The sequence below is a fragment of the Falco biarmicus genome, chromosome 3 (genome assembly GCF_023638135.1).
Source record: "Falco biarmicus isolate bFalBia1 chromosome 3, bFalBia1.pri, whole genome shotgun sequence".
Taxonomy (NCBI): Eukaryota; Metazoa; Chordata; class Aves; order Falconiformes; family Falconidae; genus Falco; species Falco biarmicus.
The window spans coordinates 97,114,883-97,137,133 of record NC_079290.1 but is presented as its reverse complement, the minus strand read 5'-3'; the positions used below and the strand labels follow the sequence as shown (position 1 = coordinate 97,137,133).

The following is a 22,251-nucleotide window of genomic DNA, read 5'->3' as shown; positions in this document are numbered from 1 at the left end:
TGCTAAGGAGACATGGCGCAGCCCCCACGCGTACACCGCAGCCCGGCGGGCGGCCGAGGCGCCGGCCCTTCCCCCGCCCGGGGCCTTTCCTTTTACCTCAGGAGCGCTCGGGACCGCCCCGGGCAGCCCGCCTCCCTGCCTCCACGTTAGGCGATACCACCTCACTGCGGGGACGGGGGGGAAGCCTGGCTCTTCCCGGCGCAACGGCAGGGAGGGGTTTGCTGCCGAGTGGTGCGTTCCGGGCCCGGCTGCGTGCGCGGAGGACTCCGCCTGGCGTTTGCACTCTTCCTGCGCTCCCCCCCCGCGGTAAATGGGACAGGCGGGCCGCCTCCCCCGCGCAGGCGCGCCGAGCGCAGGCGCTCAGTGTCAGCGGAGATGGAGGAGATGGCGGAGCCGGGCGCGGAGCCGGGCGCGGGCCGGACCGGCGCTGGGGCGGCGGCGATGGCGAAGGGCGATAACGAGAGGAGCGACGGCGTCTCCGGAGGGGCGGCCGCCGCTGCGTCGTCCCCGCCGTGCTCCCCTCCGGCGGCCTTCGGGGGCGAGGGCGGCGGGGCGAAGCCGCTGAGCGCGGCGGAGTACGCGCGGCGCGTTCACCAGTGGCTGTGGGACTCGTACTGCGGGTACCTCAGCTGGCAGGGCTGCCTGCCCGCGCTCCTCGCCGCCTCCGCCGCGCCCGCCGCCGCCGGCCCCCCTCGCGTGGCCGCGACGCCGCCCGCTCCCTCCCCACCGCCGGGGGCGGCCGCCGCCGCCTACTACAGCCCCTTCTACCTCTTCGCTCCGCCGCCGGCCCACACGGCCGCCGCCGGGCCGAGCCCCCGCGCCGCCGCCGCGCCCGCCCCCGCTTGGCCGGGAGCGGCGGGCAGGTTGGCCCCCGTGCCCAGGGCGGCCTCCGGCAGCGCCACCGGCACCAGCGGCAGCGGCGCCCCCCGGGACACGGGGCGGCCGGCAGGTGAGCGGGGGCCGCTTCGGCGGGGGGGAAGGGGCGGGCGGCCCGGCCCCGGTCAGCGGCCGTGAGGGGTGGGCAGGGGCTGGGGGCGCCCCCCGGCAGTGCGGCGGCCCCTCGGGAGCGGCGGGCGGGCAGGGGCTGGGGGCTGGGCGGCGTCCGTGGGCTGCCGAGCCGTGCCCCGGGAGGGGTGACAGGCCGCATCCCGCGCTGGTAAAGCCAGGGCTTAATCCCCGGGCGGTTTGAGAGGGTTGGCTCCTGGTGTGCAGCTTGTAACTAAAGTGATCGTAAGATGTTTTCGTGGGTAGGAAGGAGTTTTATTTTTTTCGAGTGCAACTTGTGGTCGCAGGCTTGTAATGCATCTAGCTTTGCAAGTAGCCTGCTTGGCTGACGACATCTAAACCGTCGGGTTTAGAGGGCTTTTGGTGCTCAAATAAAATAATGAGGCATAGACGTCAAAACCTGCTTACATTCAACAAGCTAGCGACAGAACCAGAGATAAACAAAAGTCTGTTATGTGCATAGCAGTGCTTATGTTTGTGTTTGTTCAGGAGTAAGACAAACTTGCTCTGATCATGTCAGAGATAAAACCTGGAGCACAAAATGTTGCTTTCCAAATCGGGGAGCAGCTAGGTGACATGCCCTGCGTGCTGCGCAGCACCTTGAGTAATGGTAGAGAACTGTGGAGCAGAACGCTGCTGAAGGACTTTGGAGAAAACCCAGAGCTCTTTTCTTTCTGCAGGGCAAAGTACAGCATTACTGATCAGCAGCATTATTTATAAGCTCAGTGGCTGCGTGTGAGCAGAGAGTGTTTTTCTCGTGAAGGGAAGGGAATCTAGCTACTGAGCTTGCTGTTTTCTTGTGGTTTTAAATAGATGTTCTTTAAGCAAGGTTATAACGCAAAGTAGTATTTTCTTTAATTGTGCCCTGATTCTGAGTTATAGATTGCTTATAAACAGCTATTACCAGCCACCAAAAAAGGGGGTATGGACAAAGGCTAGGCTGAAATGGTTTTTGGATTTTTACCCAGTTCTTCGGAAACTGATTCCAAATCTTAAAGGTAATTTAGGGCATGGATCTTATTTCATGCTGCTGGATGTCACAATTCTGAATGCTAAATGTTGTTGCAACACCTAGCCTTCTTAAGGGAACTCTGTATGTGATACAGTGATACGATACAATTATAAACAAAGACCTGTGCCAGTGCTTTGCCTCCAGATTGCAAATGGAGGTATCTGGAACAGCTGAAGCGATTACGGCTCCTTCTTTCCTGTTGCAGATTATTGCCTACACAGCAGGCTTGGCAGGGCAGGCCGTGTATCTGTCCAGCCCTACGCCACTGCAGTTTACAGATCAGTGTGCTTACGTAAGCTGAAATAACTGAGAGCTTATGTTAATGTTGCAGATTTTAAACTGGGATGTCAAAAAGTGGAACTGGTAACTGCCTTTTCCAGTTCAATCTACCTGCAAGTGTGTCAGAGCACCAGTATTAACAGCACTCCAAGCACTAGCAGGCTTTTTGTGGATGGTCGTCATGATTTCAGACGCTTCGTCCGCTTGCCCCACCCTGTCTTACTGCAGATTACTGCTCTTCTGCTGGCAACAGAAGAGCAAAAAGTGCATCCAAGCCTTGTCTGCCCTGTGGCTGACTGGTGCAAACCCATCTTTATTACTAGCTTAATGTAAGATCCTAAACTTTGAGCTGAGATGGATGTGTGTTGCATTTGGCTATCCCTGCCGCACAAATAGTAACCCCTGGCAAAATAGTGGATTTCTGATAGGAGGAACATCTCCAGTCACTGCAAGGGAAATATGCCAGAGTCTACGGCTCACAAAGGCTTCTTAATATAATGGAGTTTAACATAATTTGAGTACTTATTTTCTTAGTCCCACTTGGCATCTTCCTTATTCAGTCATTGAATCTGATGTATTTAAATGAAACTGTGGCACAAGCTTCAACAAACGTGCTCCTTTTGACTGAGCAAATGAACATTTTTATCTGGTGCTGTGTGCTCAAGCCAGGATTGGGGGACTGGCTATACTCCCTTCTGCCTCAGTTGAAGAATCTTTAATTAGAATGTAATTGACAGCTTGGACATGCTTTGACAATGAGAATTGAATCCATTTTAGTATTAGATAGGTAACAATCATGCTGCTTGGTAGTATCAATGCAGAGTTATCCATGAAACGGGTAGGAAACAAAGATACATGAACTAAGGTATGGTAAATAAGAGCTGGCTCTTACCTAGTCATGGCTTGATTATACTTAACCCCATTTAAAAAGCACTCAAGTGCCTTGGGCTCTCGGCTTCCCTTGCATAGCTTGTGAGGCTGGCAGTATCAGTGTCAAGCAGGTGAGCTGTGGAGGTTTATTCTAAGTGAAATTTGATGATTTTTTTTTGAGATTGGAGAGAGGAATGTTTTTTCTTTGCCTTTCCCCTTTCCCTGTGTGTGTGGGTAGGCATTCTCAGAAAGACTAACTAACCCAGTCTCTATTTTCCACAAGCTTACATCTAGTAGTACTTGAGTGTTTCTAAATGAAGTTTACATGCGAGTTGTTGCTGGTTTAACGTGGGCGTCATTGTTTGTCCTTTGGGAAACAGAGGGGTAGATGGGGTCAGATGTGATTATTTTGCAGTGCTATTCCTTGGAAGCTTTCTAAGGTACTCTTCAATGTTTTCTTTGCTTTAGTCATCTGATGTAGCATTAGCAACAAAAGCTTTTAACTGTGACTACTTACTTCATGTCCATTTGCACTTGGCCAATTAAATAGGGGAAATGTGTTCTGGCTCCTGGTAGGGCAGCACGCTGTGTTTTATAAGTAGTCTGTAGGAATGTTGATGTCAAGTACAACTAATGTTTTCATCTGCTCTTATTTCTGTGTGTCTGACTGGAGACAAAATAGGCAATGTTTGACTTTCAGAGAGCTAGTTCTTGGCACACAAGGAAGCCTTGCTGCTGAGCAACAGAAAAGTTGTGGTAGATCTAATTTTCTTTTTACCTGAACTCTCAGATTTACTGAAAGCTGTTCTAAATGAAAGAATACAAAAATTGGTGCACTTGAATGTACTTTGGTTCTTCAATGGGGCGGGATTTTGCCTGTAATCCTAATTCAGAGGGGACTTGGAGTTTGAAAAGAGTTTGATTTAATTTAAGAAGGTTCTTAGAACTCAATTTAAACAATTCAGATCTTTTTTTATTCACACACTTCTAGAAGTTTTCTGGAAGATGTGAGCTGAGATAAAGAGCCTTGATGATGCTTTTGTAGTGAGGTTAATGTGCAGTGTTTGTTGGATGATAGTGTTAGCTTTGTGTTAGTGCAATAAAATCTGGGTAACATTAACTACTTCTGTTACAGGTCGGGAGTTCATCATCCCTTCGTTGGCACACAGATTCATAGCAGAGATGGTGGATTTTTTTATTCTGTTCTTTATAAAGGCAACCATTGTTTTAAGTGTTATGCACCTCAGTGGAATAAAGTAAGTGGAACAATTTAAAGCTTTGTTATATACAGCTTTAAGCTCTTCATGATCTTTGAAGTGTCTTCATCTCTGTATGGCGTGCTTATGCACATGATGGCACTTGGTAACTGTCCAGAGTTGAGGAAAAAGCACTGCTAGGTTCACATACTTTTTAAATGCTTCCTGATTTTGGGTCAGCTGATGGAAAGAAAGAATTTTTACAGGTGTCTTCAAAGGCTTACAAACTCCTTACTAAGAATAGATCAGACTTGCATTCATATTTTGGGGGGGGCAATAGCAAGATTTTTAAGAAGTCCTTTAAAATTTCAGAGAAAAAACATTGACAAATAAACTTGAGGGTTTTTTAAACAGCCTTTAAAAGTGTACTGGATCTGGCTGGAATGGAGTTAATTTTCTTCATAGAAAGAAAATTCCTGTGGTGCTGTGTCTTAGATTTGTGACCAAAACAGGACTAACCCACAACAAAAAAAATATAAATAATTCAGATCCTGTGTGTAATTTTGAAATACGCCCTGATTGCTAGGAATGCTGCTGTGCTGCAGTCCTTACTGGTCATAAGTTGGGTTTCTTAGAAAGTAGATTAAGCATCGTGTCTATCAGTTATGCACTACACTGAAAGATTCTTCATTTCACATTTTTATACTCACATGTAACCATTTACCTCAAAGACTGTTTCTTTTTTATCTGTTTCTATAGATATCTTATTCCACAGCTCATTTAGTTCCTCTGCTTTGGCTTGATGTAATCGAATATTTTGGTCTGATTAAGAGATGAGAACTTGGTGTAGTCATTAATTCCATTACTGTAGAAACGTTTCAGAATCCAAGTTTTCTGCTAAAGAACTTTCCAAATGTTGACTGACTGTGAAGTGATACCGTACTGATAACATCTTTCAGACACCTTAAACTGCTGCTCTAAAGGTGTGTGGAAGTGGGTCAAATCCAAAACAATAAATATGTTAATGTAAAAGGATGCAATTAAAATGCCAAATTCTTAGTTCTGTTTAGTTGCCAAAACCTCCAGTTCTAGCCCGACAGCTTGTATTTCCATTTTGGTTTTAGTAGGCTGAATATGATACAAAACGAAGTACTGGAAAGATGGGTGACAATTACATGTCTGTAAAATAGTAAAGGTGATGGAAAGAGGAGGGATTTTTCTTAATAAATTTACAGTATCTTCAATGTTACTGCTTTTGCAAGAGCCAGTAAGTTGCTTACAAGTAACTTCAGAGAAGCATCCTGGGGTGGGTTTTTCTGTTTGTGAGATGTGGTTGTCATGAAAAAAAATACATCCTCACAGGCTCAAGGCAGAGACTTCAGGCCAAGGTTATATTGAAGGGAAGTGCAGGTTGTGTCACATTATTTTCTTAGTTCCTTAGCTTTTCCAATCTTTTAAGTCCAAATAAAAGAGGGCGAGTAGTACAAATTTGGGTGGATTGTGTTGAAGTGGGGCTGCACGCTTCTGCGTGGGTAGGAATTCTCACTTGTATGCGTGAGTCCTTGCCCAAATGCATGTCACAGGTATATTCATCCCGGGCATCAGGTAAGAATGTTAAATCTGTAGAGTTTATCTTGTGAAAATACAGAGTGGACTCAAAATCGATGCCTTGCGTATCTTTGTTAGGGTAAAAAACCTGAAGGTTTAAATTGGTTGAAGTTAAAAAGTTCCTCTTGCGTGCCAAGGTGCCTGCCTCTAGAGGAGCATGGCGAGCTGTAAAGACCACCGAGAATGAGGAGCCCTGATCACGCGAGGGAGGACGGGTCTCCCTTGCTTGCTTAGGGAGACTTGCAACTTCTCCCTTGCATTTATAGAGTGCTGCCTTTTCTTTTTCCTTGCAAGTTCTTGCAAAGACAGAGATGTGGAGGCCTTCAATTTACATGGAGTTGGATGGTCACATGCAGAATCTCTGGGGTTTATCCTCCCAAGAAGTAAGAATTTTCAGCAGAATTCTGCAGCTCACTACCCAGGGATGCTATTGTGCCAAAGTAGCAATAAAGAATGATTTTATTTATATTTTTTTTTTCATGAAAAAGGCAAAACAAACTAGGCAGCAACTCAGAAGGAAACCTAGTGTTCTGAATTTTAATGGCTTGTTTAGTATCAGAGAAGCCAAGGAGCTTTTGTTCTTTTACTAATGCTGGAACTGAAGGAGTGAATTCTAGTATTAAAGGGCTAACGTTGGTATTGGGAGAAGGATGGTTTTAAAGTTCAGTCTTATTTTGTGCAGGGACATCTCTAAATTTGCCATGCATTACATCATAGAAGAAATAGATGAGGATACATCCATGGAAGATTTGCAGAAGATGATGGTAGTAGCTCTCATCTACAGGTTATTAGTCTGCTTCTATGAGGTAACTACTATAACTTCTATAATTAAATAGTTCTCAAATAAATGTTTTAAACAAGTCTGTCACCATTGGTCTGTAAAATAAATCCTCTTTACAGTATTTTGCATCACGCTGCAGCTTTCGACATTCACGTAGTTTTGAGGAAAACCCAAGTTTGTTGGACCAGCCAACAACAGGGTGTTGTGTGGAATTGAAAGAATTTTTCTTTTACAGATAATCTGTATTTGGGGAGCAGGTGGAGCAACCCCAGGGAAGTTCTTGCTTGGACTGCGCGTCGTGACATGTGATACGTCGGTGCTTATTGCGCCCAGCCGTGTGTTAGTCATTCCGTCTTCTAATGTCAGTATGACAACGTAAGTGCGCTTAGCTCAGCCGCGTTGCTGTCCGGTGAAGTGTGGAAAGCGTGTGATTAGAAAGGAAATGCACCATTTCTTCATTATTGGCCTTTGCAATAATTAGATTGCAAGAGCTATTGTTAGGTTCTGTGTCCCAAGAATAAAATAGCAATTATTCAATCGTGAATTTAGGTGGTAAAAGAATCTCTGAACTCCGGAGGTTGATTTTTGTGCTGTGTGCAACTGAGCAACTAAACTTGAAAGTAACTGCTAATATAAGCAGCCAAGTGAAAATAAGGTACTGAATGGTTTTTTTTCCTCATTTCAGGTCCACAATACGAGCTTTGATCAAGAATTTTTCTATCGCTTCATTTTTCCCTGCGTTCATTACCCTGCTGTTTTTCCAGCATAACAGAACAGCCTACGATATTGTAGCAGGAACTATTGTGGTAAGAAGACATGGAGTCAGATGATACAGAACGATGAGATTTCCAGACTGGTTTTGAACATCCCCTCCCACCCCCAGTGAACAAAGAGCTACCCTAAAACTGAAATTGAGGTGTCTGTCAGAATCTTTTGCCCAGATTAAATGGGAACTGATTCAGAAGCTAAAGAAAATGTTTTGCTCCGTTACGATGCCAGCAGCTACCTTCAAAGTCTTGAATTTTTCACAAATGCCAAAGAAGTTTGGGAGAAACGATCCATGCTGAATCTGGGAGTATTAACCTCCGATTGATGAGGAAGAGGCTGTATTAACTGCAGAAAGGAGCTGTTCTGTTCATCAGCCTGGGGAGAGCAGATACCTAGACATCTTAAAACTCACTCCAGCTTAAAAAGAAATGTTGCTCCTACAGTTTGGGATGTTGGCAGGTAACTGCAAAATCAAGTCGTTTGCCTACGTTGTATGATAAACTGAGAGGGAAGAGAACTGCAGTATGAGACAATAAGGCAAATCACGTTAATTAAATTGCTGTGTGTAGGAAGAGGTGAGCAGTGGTTATCGTGTCCCTTATTATTGCCTCACAGATCATACTCCCTCATCTCTTTAAGTATTTTATCAGAACATTGATGTGAAGTTTTATGCATGATTGTCTCAAGCATTGTCACTTATTTCACATGTCGAAGCTAACGAAGAGGTGAAATAACGGCTGCTTTTTCTCTGGGAAGGTTATGTTACGCTGCAGTGTTAGTGAATCGATGTGTATAAATAATTTTTGAGCTATGAGCAGTACAGATCACGCCGATGAAAGGTAACTTTTCTGCTTCTGTTTGGAGAGAAAGCACCTGTCTACTTCTTGCATATAATACCAAGCAAAACAACTGCACGTGTTTCAGGAGCATGCAGGAAACATTAACTGAAATGTGTCATGGGTGTAAATCCACGGAAGTACAAGTACTGGTTATTTTCACTTTACAATTCTAATTGTTTGTATATTCAGAATAACTTAAATACTGAAAAAAGCCTAATATTTTGCATGGTTACATAGCTTTGATAATTTGTTTATTCTCATGTTATTAGTATCTTGGGAAAGGAATATAAGCAACAGTGTTAATGTTTTATTAAAATTTGAGTAAAGAGTCTGGAATTCTTCTAGAGCCCAGTTATTGCGTGTTCCTCCCTTTGGCGTAACCTGCTGCTCTGTGGCTGAAAGTCTCACCCTACCTTCAGGTTTGGACAGCGGGTCCATTGACAGTAGAAATGTTTGAGATCTTGGTTCTCTCTTTCTTTTCTTCAGGTGAAATAATTTGATGAGTAATATGTTCATGTTCTGCGCTATTTTAGTTTGACAAGTGGTGTTATTCTGTGTATAAATACAACATTCTGTGTGTGTATGTGTTCTGATCCTTATTTACAATGTTGTTTCAGGACCAGATCCACTGCTTACTAGTGGAAGAATGACATTTTCCCCATCTTTCCCTCTCCAGCATGAAGCCACTACCTTTTAAAGATATTTCTGCAATAAAAAAAAAAAAAAAAAAATAGTCTTGGCTAGAAAACTGATTTAAAGTCTTTGCGTAATCAGATGGTGCATCTGTGTCAAAGTACCGCATCGTTTTGAGGGTTACTCTACTGTTTTACACCAATGATTTATGACCAAACAAAAAAAGCCTTTGCCATCTTAAATATACCATTAGCATTAGAGCAGCGTTACTGAGGCATGTCACTGAAATAAAAATGTCTGGGTAATACATGTTAATGGACAGGCCTGCATCGAGCTCCCGTTTGAGGTGGTTACGCCACTTGCAGGTGTTGAGCAGCAACAGAACGTCAGCGGTGCCACCTCCCCTGTCCCTTCAAAGAACAGCGCTGTTGGTTTAAGCACTGAGGTTGAAAGTTCAGCTGTGACAATCCGCCTGCCAGCAGCCAGAGCTGTCGGAACTAAGGGAAGTCCCTTCTAGGGTGAGTTTTGCCTATTTAGTTTCTGTAGGACTAAAAAAACCCAGAGTTTTGTTCTGTTTACTGCAGCAGGGACCTACAAACCAAGACTCACGATGGGGGAAGGGTAAAGCAGCACCAGTGGCTACAACTTTATTGCTACCAGTTCAGCTACAACCACCACCCCCCTCCACAGCCACTGAAGAAAGATACCACAGTTCAAGAACAGAGAGCCTGTCGGTGGAAATGTGTGTACAGCATGCTGCTGGGAAAGCTGGTTTTTTGTCTCTTACACAAGCTGCGTGGAAGGTGATGGAGCTAAGGGGAAAAAGTGAAATCAGTGGCAATTTTTAGATTTAAGACATCTGGAAATACATAACTGAACATCCTTCCACAGCTACAGTGGCAGGATATGGCTGAGTAGCAGCTTCTATGTGTGATTGTAAAGCCTAGTTGCTATTTTCTTTTTATATTAATAGTGATTGGAGCTCTACACGTGCAGACACCCCTGTAAACAGATGTTAGCCTTTGTCCTGGCACGTCTGCTTGGTGGTTGGAAAAGTATCTCCTTGCACAGGACAGTGCAAGTGCTGAGCAGCACTGGGGCAGATGCAGAAGTGCTCGCAAAGCACCCAGCACTGCCTCTGAAGGCATTTAAAGCTGACGCGATTATCAGGGCTTTCCAGTTGTAGCTGTAGCAAGCACTGGGATCTCAATCACAAACGCAGCACTGTGAAAGTTCAGCTGCCGTCCCCAGCCAACCAAGAGCACTTCCTCTCCTTTTACTAGAATAAAGCCTGTTCTCTAAGAAACTCCTCCAACTGCTACAGAAGTGGAAAACCCACAAATTACTCATTTACAATCCGGTGTACTTTTTCCTCTTCAGTGACAATGGTGGTAAATGTTTGTAACACTAGCTTTTTCTTTAAGAGCGCTGTAAAAATGAACTGCAGCCTGCCACACTGACAAACGGCTCCACGCTGAATATACAGTAAAACTCCCCCATCCTTCGAGCAGGGAACCTTCGACTAATTTAAGAGTCTCTAAAATCAGTGTCACTGGCAAAAAGAAGAGGCTGGAGAAAGCACAGGACGGCGCTCAGGTTGAATGAATTATCTCACAGCTGCAGCTGCCTTTCTGGAGAGTTAAAAACTGACAGACAATATTTCATAGTTTTTATTGATGGCATTTATCCCATGGTTTAACATGTTAATTATACTGTAATAAACATGGCTTTAATATTAAACTTTTCCTTATTATCCAAAGTCACCACAGTCCATTTCAGTAAATATAAAAATATATACTTAATACTTTGTACAATACTGGTTTTTGGTCCAAACAAAAATGGATCAGAAAAGCCAATAAACTTACTTTAAGAATTCCCAATTTTAAAGATTTTCTAAATGGATTTAGGCAACTTTGAATAATGGGATTTACATAAAATCTGAGACAATACTAAACAAAAATGGCCGTAACACACAAAATTAAAATTTCAATTTCACAGATTTGTTATGCCAAAAAAGTACATAGAGAAACAAAATTGTATTTACACATTTCATAATAAAATAACAAAGGCGAGACAGGTGATAAAGGGCTGTAAGAATGAAAATATAGAAATAGCATATAATTATTAAATGAAGAACTACAGATCTAACAAGTCCTTAGCATGGATCATCCTTTAATCAGTCTTCCTCTATCAGAAAATTTTAGTGCACGATACACTCAAACTCACTCACTTCACACATACACCGGCACAAACTCAGCATAGAAATCATTCGTTATCAACATTCTCTACTCTATACAGCATCCCTCGCTGATATAATTACAATTTCGAGGCGTCAGTAAACGCAGATGAGCGCACATAGTGGTGCAGATGAGGAGGTATTGTACAAGCCATTCACTGTGCAGGCTCTACTCACGGCTACAGCCAGACCATGCCGAGTCAGTGAAAGAAGTAACTTGCTGGAGTCTAAAATACTTTTGCTTGAGAACGGCCCTGTTGCCAACTCTATTCGTTACCAAAAAAAAAAACAAAAAAAAAAAAAACCCCAAACCTAACGGGGGAGGAGGGAGGGAAGGAAAGGGCAGCAGTTCTTTTGTATCTTTAGGCAGATCCGACTTCAGCTAACCCAGCATGAGGTACGATCCCAACAACTGAACAATGCGGGGTAGTAGCTGCTTCCAAAGTTGCTTTACCCATCGGGCGATTATTTTCTACGTCTAACTGCAGTCTTTATCTTCCGACCAGAAACCGAAGATCCAGAGGCAGAGAAAACATTTTTCCCATTAGTCCTATCAAAAGAAATTAGTAGTTCAGAGTTTAGGACAGCGTAGCTGACAATTCAGTAGCAGCACTGAGTAGATACTCCAGAACAACTGTTTCATAGTCTTGTCTCACTAGTTACCAGCTGGCAACAAATGGCATAATGATGAACAGGAAGGAAGAGAGTTCCAGAAACCAAAACCAATTAAATCTCTCTTATTCAGAAGGTTAAGTGGCAGCGTCATGGCTAGGTACGGATTTTACCTTTCAGGAGCCAGACCCTTTCCCGTCACGCTGACGAGTGACCTTTCTGACAGCTAGGCTCCTTGCAGGCACCGCTGCCCAGTTCGCCAGCCGGGCTAACGCAAGGCAGGTGCCCAATCTAGCGTCAAACTCCGAGGTTCATCTGAACACCTCACGATTTAACAGCGGCAGAGGCTGGACACTGTCCACCGATACTACCCGAAGCTCAAGGGAAATTCTGATACGGTCTCTTACCCCACTGTAAATGCTGCAGGCTGGCTGAACGGAAATCCCGAAGAGCCAGAAGGCTGGGCCGGTGCTGCCAGCGCAGGAGAATTTGCACCAAAAGTAAATATTCTTGGGTTACTTGGAAAGTTGAAATTAGAAGTATTGCTTCCAAACTGGAATACAGAACCTGGGAAGGCGCGGTGGAAGCAGAAGGGAATAAGTTAAAATTTGAGCTCATCCTTTCCAGCAAAATCTTCATGTTCCTCCCACTACCTTTAATGATTTTATTTTTTTATTTTTTTTTTTACAGGTCACTCAGGATTACAAGGTGGGGGGCACCAGAAGTGCCAGGTTACTACAGGAACAGTCCAGAGAAGAATTCATTCACTTTAATAGAAAATCTTAAAGGGACTCTTAAAGTAATGCTGCTGGCACACCCCTAATGAATTGCGCACTAACTTCTGTACCACCATTAAGTTTATACCTGTGCATACTGAAGTTTATATTAATAAAGTCTTAGATTATAGTGTTGAAACATGTAGATTTATATAAGTAAACTTTGCGTCCATGCAGTCGATACGGGGACTCCCTCCCATTTAACATGCAAACACAACACCTCATCTTAAAACAAAAAAAACCCAAACAACCAAACAAAAAAATCCTATCGTCAAAGTAATTGTTAAGAAACACACAGATTTTTATCTTTAAATTGCTACCTGGTACAATGAAAGACTGACGGAGTAATGTGGTTTACCAGATAATCTAGTGACCAGGACAAAAATGTCGGTTACTTTTAATGGAGGCCATTTTGTAAAACTTCTGAGAGGAAAAAAGGAGCCTTTTCCCTTTAAGTATTTTATGTGATGAGATCAAATATGTATGTACTGGCAGCGTTTTTCTTTTTGAGTAATTACTAGTATTTATCTTTCTTACATATAAATTTTAAGGATCATGCTCTGCTCCCCTCCCACAGTATTTTATACTTCATTAGCAAAAAGAACTTTATTTAAAGTCTTAGCCCATCAATGCTTAAAAATAATTCTGACCATACTCTCACACAGGAGGAGCCCCCAATCCAAATAATTTGCGGAAGCCTGGTAATGAAGTCAGATAACTTAAGAACTACAACAGATCCAAAACCAGTAATTTTGCAGCGCTTCTGCCGTTCTGGTTTGTACAATCTTACCAGTGAATACTCCACGGTTTTCTATTTATTTTCATTTATTCATATTCATTTATTCAAAATGAATAAGATTTCTTTTATTTCATTAAAGGATTCATTACATAAATATTTTTATTTTAAAAATAAAATATTTATTTAAATAAGAGGATAATTATTATTCATGTATTCGAAAAATATTTTTTTCATTTAATCACTAGATTTCTCAGGAAAATAAACCCCAATATTTAGTGGTAGTGTTGCACCCTCCATGTCTGCCAAGTCCCTTGTGCAGACTTACTGTGCGGCTGGCACAGCTGGGGCTCATCCTCCGCAGCCCCGAGCGAGACACAAGTGACTTAACTCTCTACCCGTTATTTTACAGGGGGCAATTCTCACACTTCAATACGCGCACAAGGCAGAAGTCTTCTTTCCCCATGTAATTTAAGGTGCACTTTGTGATAAATAAAATAAAATACAGGATCTCTGAGACCAGAAGGGCGGAGGGATGGTCAGCACTCACCGGTACTGGGGGTAGCAGAGCCAAAACCCGGCTGCGGGGTCGCTTGCTGCCCGAACACCGAGGGCTGGGTGCTGCTCGTCACCGCGCCGAAGGCAGGAGGAGCAGGCTGAGCACTAGCTGAAAACAACGTTGTCGACAGCGATCCAAAACTTGGGGCGCTGGGCTGGCTGGACCCCTGGCTCTGGCCAAACGCCGGTGGCTGAGTGGCACCAAATGCTGGGCCAGCAGCAGGCGCTGGAGGCCCAGAGCCAAACACAAACGAAGAGGACGCCCCTGGGGGAACAGAAGAGAAATGTCAGTATATGCCAGGTTTTTTTCCTCCCACAAAATCAATCTACAAAGGTCCTGAACCCCCATGTTTCCCAAGTCTGGAAGATGAATACTCATCTCAATTTCCAACTAATTGTGTGAGTAAATAAAACGAATACCGTGTCAGCCACAACAGGAATTGCACCTTTTCTTGTCAGTAAGATGAGAAGCACCATGTTTACAAGAATCGGACAAATCTCAAACACACTGGCTGCCTCAACTTGAATCACTGTGTTAGCATTCATGTTCCAGAAACAGACTGCCACGGATACGACATTTTCATTTGTATTTACTAAAAGCTGTTCTTATCACCCACGGAGAATACTAATTTTTCAAACATGCAAAACACAGCTCCTCATTTATTAGGATCAGGAGAACGTGAATCTTTCTTGTCAGCAACTGCACCCCTCCCTACCCAAGTGATCACCAACTTCCAGAGGCTAAATCGAGCTTGCAGTCATCTCTCCGTACTCAAGAACTTGGGTTAGCAGCGTAGCTCTCTACGCAACAGCCAGCCAGCTCATTTGTTTAGCTGCTTCGGCTCTGCATAGCCAGCAGAAATAACAAAATGAAAATACGTGACTGAACAGTGACTCTGAACGTACGCAGCAGATGTGCCACGCAAAAGGGACATTTGAAACAGCACTATTAATGCGATTTAAGCAGCCTTCATGCAACGGAAAATACCCTCTGTTGCACCGTAACTTGGAATGGCTGACAGTTTTTCTTTCCAAGAAGATGAACAGATATATGGTAAAAGTTAATGCAGGCTTCTGCATTAAAAAAAAAAAAAAATACTTTCTGAAAATGAGTGAAATACAGCGTTGCCCACTAACAAAATGACACTGAAAGTTACTGATTTGTAAGCAAGTTAAATTGATCTGCTGGCCGTTGTAATTTAGGACCGTTTTCTCCGTTTCTGATAGCCAAAGAAGTGTGCAAATTTAATTTCTGTGAATGACAAAGGTAAGCAATCAGATCAAACCAGACAAAGTCCCTTCCTCACAGGTTCAATCTTACTTCCAACATACTGCTAGGCTAGCAGGAATACAGATGATTTGGTGGATTTCATCTTGTGTCATACTGCTAAATTCATACAGTGAGGTAACATAAAACATGAAGAAACTTTCAAGATTCTTATCTCTGTCTTCTCTAAATTGCCAGAAGATTAACAAACATTATGCTTGTTAGAAACCAATCCTTAAGCTGTAGCAATTGTGCATAGAAGTATGGTGTTTATATATACTTGTGAAGGAAGGATTTTGCAGACCTTTACATTACTTACAACCATTGACAGTTTTAGGTAGGGGAGAGAAAAATCAGCAAAGTTGTAATTCTAATTTTAACTGCAAACACTGGACTGATAGTGAGAAGAAAGGAACTATCATTCTCGTGCTGAGAAATTCCTATGCAAACTGAAATGCACTAACGGGTTGTCCTTTGTACAGAACAATGCTGCCACCAGTTCATTACTAAACTGTATTTCCCAAATTGTGAAAAACCGAGCCCCAATTTATATTGTTGAATATAAATACTCAGTATTTTTCTGTATTTCCATGCATCTGGCCTACACGTTCTCCAAAGTAAAATATTCCGGAAACACTATTTTCTTGGTCCACGATGTAACAGCAAAATGAGAGGAGCATCTATTTAAAAACGTACCTGTGGAACTCGATGTGGTTGTGGCTCCAAAGGTAAAGCCTGAATTCGCTGCATTGGTACTGCTGGCTCCCGGACCAAAGAGAAATGAAGCATGAGCCGTGCCAGTGCTAGAAGATGTGGTTGCTGGTTTGTTTTCTTGAGAGAAGCCAAATGACTGAGATGCTGCAGATTCTGCGGAACTGCCAAAAACAGAGCTGCTCACAGTGTTACTGGGTTGTCCAAACACGAAGGGAGCGGGAACCGGCAGAGGATTTGAGGAAGAGAGCGTGCTGCCAAACATACTGCTGCTGTTGGCTGAAGTGGTGGGTACGACTGTGCTGGAGGAACTAGAGCTCAAGAAGCTGAAGGATGGCTTTGCTGCTCCTTGATCTGAAAGGAAGAACAGTACATAAACCACCACAGAAATGCCAAACAAACTACAGCAAAGAGGCTCCTGTTTCAATGACCATACAAAAAGCAATCCTGAGTGACACCTCAACTACTGTCGCCTACCTAAGGTCCAGATTTAATGTGCTGATTGCTGCCATCCACAATTAAAGGAACGGAAGAATTGCAAAGAACAAGGACACCACCGCAGTCAAGGCTTCACCGGTTACAAACACCAACCCCTGGCTGTCGTTACCTGAACCAGGATTAACCAGCACTTCTAAAACTCTTCAAACAAAATGGATTTCAGATGTTCTTCGAACAACAACATCAATCACCTGTAACAGTTTTACGGCTTTACTAAATGGAGTATTGAAAAACGCTGTGATACACTTTCATGTGTAGCTTGTTGGAAAACATAGCCCTGTGCCTACAGCTTTAGGTCAGGCAAAGCTTCCCATCCCCCAGCCTAATGCTTCCAAGCTTCATTGTTCTTAGGCACCTCCAAGACCTGCTTTCAGCAGTAGCAGAGAGCAACCCTCCATTAAGACCACTGTTATACAGTACTGAATGCAGTTCTACATACTTAAAATAGAGCTATCTTTTTAAAGTCAGTCATTCTTCAGCTTTCCCTAAGCTACTGGTCTAATTCTCGTTATTGTGATTTTGTTTTCAATTTTCCCATTGTGCTTTTTTCTAGCAGTTACGGTCCCTTTTCACCTATGCCGTTTTTAAGGGACTGTAACATCCCTAAGAATGCTTGTTAAAATTTCCCTTTTGCACAAGGTGCTTCATCACATTTCCGTATCTAAACCAAGCTCCAAAGCTTTACTTGGCAGGTAAAAAAAACCCAATCCAAACCCAACCTCAACCTCTGCCAACCATCTCCCCTCCCCCAAAGCCCACAATCCTCCAAAAACCTGTCTGTTCAGTAGCAGTTCCACTGTAAGAATACTGTCATTAAAACCAGTATAACCATACATACTGCTTTTATTCAGGGTTACTAACTGACGACCTTTTCCATATCACTTCAGAAGTTAGAAACTCATTCTGTTCTCTAAAAGACAGTCGCCAAGTCACACAAATGGAATTTATCAACCAGATTTTTTCCACACCGTGATCGTGTGGATTCAATCCTCCACTGCAGACTTTCAACAAATTAAAGGAATACAAATCTGTGTAATATCTATGAAGTGATTTTTATACCTTTGTAGCAGTAGAGAAACAGCAGTACACCCTGTGGCACAGCCGCAAGTACATGGGAATAAGTTATTCCCCCCCCCCCCCCCCCCTCATTCCCCTTCACTATGACAAACGATCCCAGTGTGAGGCCTTGATACTGCGCCGTACCACAGCTTCTGTTACCAGCTTTGCTGCTGCTCCTGAGACAATCCAGCTTCTGTGCTCATACAAGCAGCAAGCCAGCTTCCATAAGGTGTGGCCATTTTTTTTTGTCTAAACCTCCTGTTAAAACTCATTGAAGTCTAAAAAGGAATTGCTACATATTGTCTGCACATCAACAACCAGAACTAAAGGCAGGCTGCAGGTAGTAATTAAGTCTTTTCTGAAGCTCTAAGGCACGATATACACCAAATCCCATGGATTTTGTCCAGTACGGCCTCAGAGTTATTATTTGATGGATACAAGTAGGCAAGACGACAAAAGACGTTCTGTTTACCTGAAGTACTGGTTTGTGCCCCAAACGCGAAAGATGGCTTTGCCTGCTCACTTTCCTTCTCTGATGGTTTAACAAAACTGAAATTGAACATAGGTTTTGCTGTGCTCTCCTCTTTGGTATGCTCAGCGGTCCCAGCTGAAAAGATAGGTTGTGCCTTTAACTCTTCATTGTCAGCTTTCTTTCCAAATGCTAGTGAAGCAGCAGAAGTGACAGAGTCCTGTTTCTCTTCTGTCCTTCCCAAAACAAACTGTGAGGCAGGTGCAGACTCCACACTGCCGAAAGAGAAGCCTCCCTTTGTTGAAAGGGTGTCATCCTTTTTCTCATCTGATTTCTTAAATGGAAACGCAGGTGATGCTCCCTCCTTTTCTGCCACAGTTCCAAAAGTGAAGCCACTGACTCCAGTCTTATTCTCATTGGTAGCTATGGAAGAAGTCGAACTTGTGCCAAAACCAAAGCCTCCCAAAACTGGTTCCTCTTTCTTCTCCTGCTGTCCCAGGCTCGCTGTCCCAAACTGAAATGTTGAAGGAGCCTGACTGCTTGTAGATGGAAGTCCAAAGGTAAAACTGTTAGTTTTATTTTCTTTTTTACTGTCATCTGATTTAGAGTCTGAGGAAGAAAGTCCAAATTTGAAGTCCCCTGAACTAGCAGGAAACTTAAATCCCCCAGTCACAGTGTTGGAGGATGCAGATTCGGACGCAATGCCAAACTTGAAGCTCCCCTGTTCTCCAAATTTAAAGTTTCCTGTGCTACCCAACGTATGAGCAGATTCAGAGGAGGACGACTGGACACCAAAGGTAAATGATGGCATTGCAGCATTTGTGGACACAGGAGCAGTACCAAATCCTGCAGAAATAAGCAATAATGTTACATTTGCCATATACGGTGTAATACATAATACAGGCTTCAGCTACATGGCTGGGATTCTACTCCTAAGCTTCCTAGAGTGAAAACCATTTAACAAAAAAAAAACAAAAACAAAAACAAACCCACATACAAAAAACCAAGCAAAACACAAACACAAAACAAGTAAGAAATCTCCGCACTCCCTCTCTACATAACACCTTTTCGCAATGGTACTCTTCTGTCCTCCACCTGGCTTTGAAAAGTATACTGCTAACTTCTGTAACCGATCATGCTTTTTAGTCAAAACTCCAGATGAGTAATACACAAGGCTTGAAAAGAAAGATGTGGTTAATCCAAGCTCTCCTCTAACAAGCATTATCTTTTTCTGCAGAAAGGGTGTGGAAACATAGGCACATCACCTTACTCAAGCAATATTCCTAGACAAAAAATGAATGGTTTTGCCATACCTCAACGGAAAAATAGCTGCACTTAAAAAAAACCAAAAAAACAAAAAACCAAACACACACCACCACACAAAGCAAAACCTAAAGAAAAATATAAATTGCAGACTGCACACCTTTGGTTTTCTCATTTAATATTACCTTTGACCTCTGCTTTGGTGCCTGGCTTTGCACATTCACAGGCTATACATTTTGTGGCTTCCGCTTTGTTTTGGACCAAGCAGACCTCACAGTCCCAGCTTCCTTCGGGCTTTTTGAATTTGTCTAAATCCAGAAATCCTCCAGAAGAAGCAGAAAACGTAGAAACACTGCTACTGGTGACAGGCACTGAACTCCCTTAGAAATAAGCAAGACAGTTAGTCATTCTGTTTAAATGAGAAAGTGAACACAAACTTCTTAAGAAGCTCTTATTACTAAATCACAAAGCAGATAAACAGAACAGTAAAAGAACAAACCACAAGTTCATTTCTGTCAAGCTCAATCTGAGAGAGTAAACAACAAATATATAAAGATTATATATAATCTTTATATATATATATAATATATAAAGATTCTTCTTTATAATTATGTATGATTTTAAGCATAAATTGAACCAATGACATTTAAAAAGCAACTGCAGTTCATACAATATAGCAACGCAGCCTACTTCAGATGTAAACTAAAGGCACTGTATTCAACTAAAACTACTAAAAGAATTTCTGGTGACACGAGTAACCCATAGTCAAAATTACCACCACTCAAGTTAACAATCACTGTCAAGCGACATGAGGCTGAGAATTTACCAGAAAGATTCATCACAAAATCAAAGACAGACACGTTCAAAACTACATCATGACAAAACCAAAAAAACCCCAAACAACAACAAAAAAAAAACCACCAGAGAAGAACATATAGCTCTTAAACCCACAACTGTGTTTGCTGCACAAGCTACACTGTCTCCAGCAGCCTCCATGAAGAGGCCCAAAAGATAATGCTCGCCTTCTGATTTTTCTCCCCTTTAAAGGGCAAGTTGTCACTTGATGGTGCACCCTGACAGAACCCTTCAGCTCTGTAACTGTGAGGACCGAAGTGAACATCCAAAAAACACAAAAGCATCCACATAATTGTTATGTTTACCTACAGTTTTAAACCACTGAGGGTGGCATTTAAAAGAGGCAGAAGATAACGCCTCAAATTCAAAACAGTAGAGACAGGAATAGGCCTTCTCTTCCACAGCATATCAGAGAATTTTAATCCTCCCACTTTAGTTGCTTCACTCGTCCCCTTGACAGATGCAATCTAACTGTGCAATTCTCTGTACCACGATGGTCATGGCAAACCCCTCACACTTGCAAAATTCCTCCTTGCAGTGGCTAGAGTCTCAGACAAAAGCACCAGCTGATCACTCTGAGGCTCGAAGTCCATGAGAATAAGCTCCCTCTGAAATTCATTATCTCAAGAAATTACACCATTACTGTACAGCATGATTGCAAAAGCCCAGTCTAGTCCATCATAGTTGTTCCCCCCATCCCCCCAGATATACTTGCAAAGGTGTTTTTTGACATATTAAGAGCCAATGCAAGTTAACATTAAAATAATTATTTGTGCTTTAAAACCAATAAACTCACCACACTCTTAATCAATTACAACAATCACATATAATGGGAAGCAAGTCAGCAATGCACTGAAGGCGGCACCCACCTCCCCAAGGCCTGGAAGGACCTTGACATTCCAGAACAAGCTCACTCACGTTCTGGGGCTACCGCTGGCCTCCATAGGCATAGCTGAACATACGGTTTCAGCTTAAGATGACCAGTTAAAACTACACTGTCTTGAACTCTGGCTTCATACCTCACCTCTGCTCAATTACACACAAATTCTGAGTGGAGACTTTTTTCAGGCATGTTCTGTAAATACTGTTTCTACTTATGCTTTGAAAGAGAAAAAACCCCAGTAATGTTTTAACTCTGAAAGTTCACATTTTTCCCCAAAGAAAATGAGTAAATCTGTTTTAAGTTAATTAAGGCATCCAGTTTAGTCATCTCTCCCCACCAGCTGCAGAGCAGGGTATATCTGCTTCAGCTCAGCTCTGCACTAATACATTTCACAATCAGTTCAATTCATGTGACATGGAATCTGGGCTGAGACCTCCAAAGTGCCTGTACCCAACCAGTCCTGCAGACAGCCACTAATCCCATCCTGTCTGGCATACAGCCACGCTGCTGAACGTTTATCGTTTGGTTTTGGGGTTTGTTTGGTTTGGGTGGGTTTTTTTGGTTGGGTTTTTTTTTGGTTTTTTTTTTTTATACACAACATATTTTATTCTGTAAAGAATGCACAGAGGCTGAGACTGAAACAACAGAAAAGAGAAGAACAAACCTGGTTTCTCGGACTGACAAGCTACACATTTGCTGTCTTCTGCCTTATTTGATACAAGGCACACCGCACAGTCCCAAGAGCCTTTTGGCTTGTTAAATTTGTCTCCAAACCCCAAAGTGACTGCTGTGTCAGTGCTGGTGGAAGACGATGTCACTGTCACCGAGTTGTCTGTGACCACTGGCAATGTCAGAGCAGGCATTACTCCCGTTCCAGGCTTTGGTGTCTCACATGCTATACATTTCGTAGCTTCAGGTTTGTTCTGGACCAGACAGGTATCACAATCCCATGTGTTGGGTGCTGTTTTAAATTTGTCTTCAAAGCCCAGTGTCCCTGCTGTAGGGACGGCTGCCTTAGAGGCGACACATGGACTTGAGCTTATTGTCTGTTTCGTACTCTCAACTGTGGACACTTTAGCAGCTTCGCATGTTACACATTTGCCATCTGTAGTTTTGTTCTGCAGACATGGGTCATGTAGGTCAGACTGCCAAAATGAGGATGCTTGTTTAGAGGTGTCTTTAACTGCAGAAAAACTACTTATTGCAGGCCTTGTATAGACCACTGTGCTTGTAACAGGCTGTGCAGATGTTGGAGAGTGTGTTTTCACAGACGTAAAACCTAGTAAAAAAAAAAAAACCAAAACAACATAAATAGGAAGAGATCTTACTGATGAAGC

General features: G+C 43.0%; 2 protein-coding genes across 7 annotated transcripts in view; one reads left to right on the top strand and one right to left on the bottom strand.

Annotated features, from left to right (window-relative positions):
• Positions 1 to 344: 344 nt before the first annotated feature.
• FAM8A1 (family with sequence similarity 8 member A1) lies at positions 345 to 8,704 on the top strand. The gene is made up of 5 exons (XM_056330229.1): positions 345 to 949; positions 4,302 to 4,422; positions 6,653 to 6,776; positions 6,987 to 7,126; positions 7,437 to 8,704. Exons 1-5 carry the CDS (start codon positions 376 to 378, stop codon positions 7,579 to 7,581), a joined length of 1,104 nt encoding a protein of 367 aa, XP_056186204.1. The 5' UTR covers positions 345 to 375; the 3' UTR covers positions 7,582 to 8,704.
• A 1,942-nt stretch (positions 8,705 to 10,646) lies between these two features.
• NUP153 (nucleoporin 153) overlaps positions 10,647 to 22,251 on the bottom strand; it is a 46,324-nt gene continuing 34,719 nt past the window's right edge. For all 6 annotated transcript variants that reach the window (XM_056330221.1, XM_056330225.1, XM_056330223.1 and 3 more), the window contains 7 exons: positions 21,579 to 22,193; positions 19,362 to 19,556; positions 17,917 to 18,759; positions 15,873 to 16,241; positions 13,902 to 14,174; positions 12,247 to 12,406; positions 10,647 to 11,777 (listed from right to left, as the gene is read on the bottom strand). In XM_056330221.1, the coding sequence (XP_056186196.1) occupies positions 11,693 to 11,777; positions 12,247 to 12,406; positions 13,902 to 14,174; positions 15,873 to 16,241; positions 17,917 to 18,759; positions 19,362 to 19,556; positions 21,579 to 22,193 (2,540 nt within the window). In that variant the 3' untranslated portion in view covers positions 10,647 to 11,692. The remainder of the gene's footprint in view (positions 11,778 to 12,246; positions 12,407 to 13,901; positions 14,175 to 15,872; positions 16,242 to 17,916; positions 18,760 to 19,361; positions 19,557 to 21,578; positions 22,194 to 22,251) is intronic.

What these genes read in the sequence shown, in the direction of transcription:
- FAM8A1 (XM_056330229.1), top strand. Translation starts at nt 376, where the DNA reads ATGGAGGAGATGGCGGAGCCGGGCGCGGAGCCGGGCGCGGGCCGGACC. An exon ending in GGACACGGGGCGGCCGGCAG is followed by an intron (nt 950 to 4,301) that starts GTGAGCGGGGGC and finishes CTTCTGTTACAG; the next exon opens with GTCGGGAGTTCATCATCCCT. An exon ending in TATTAGTCTGCTTCTATGAG is followed by an intron (nt 6,777 to 6,986) that starts GTAACTACTATA and finishes TTTCTTTTACAG; the next exon opens with ATAATCTGTATTTGGGGAGC.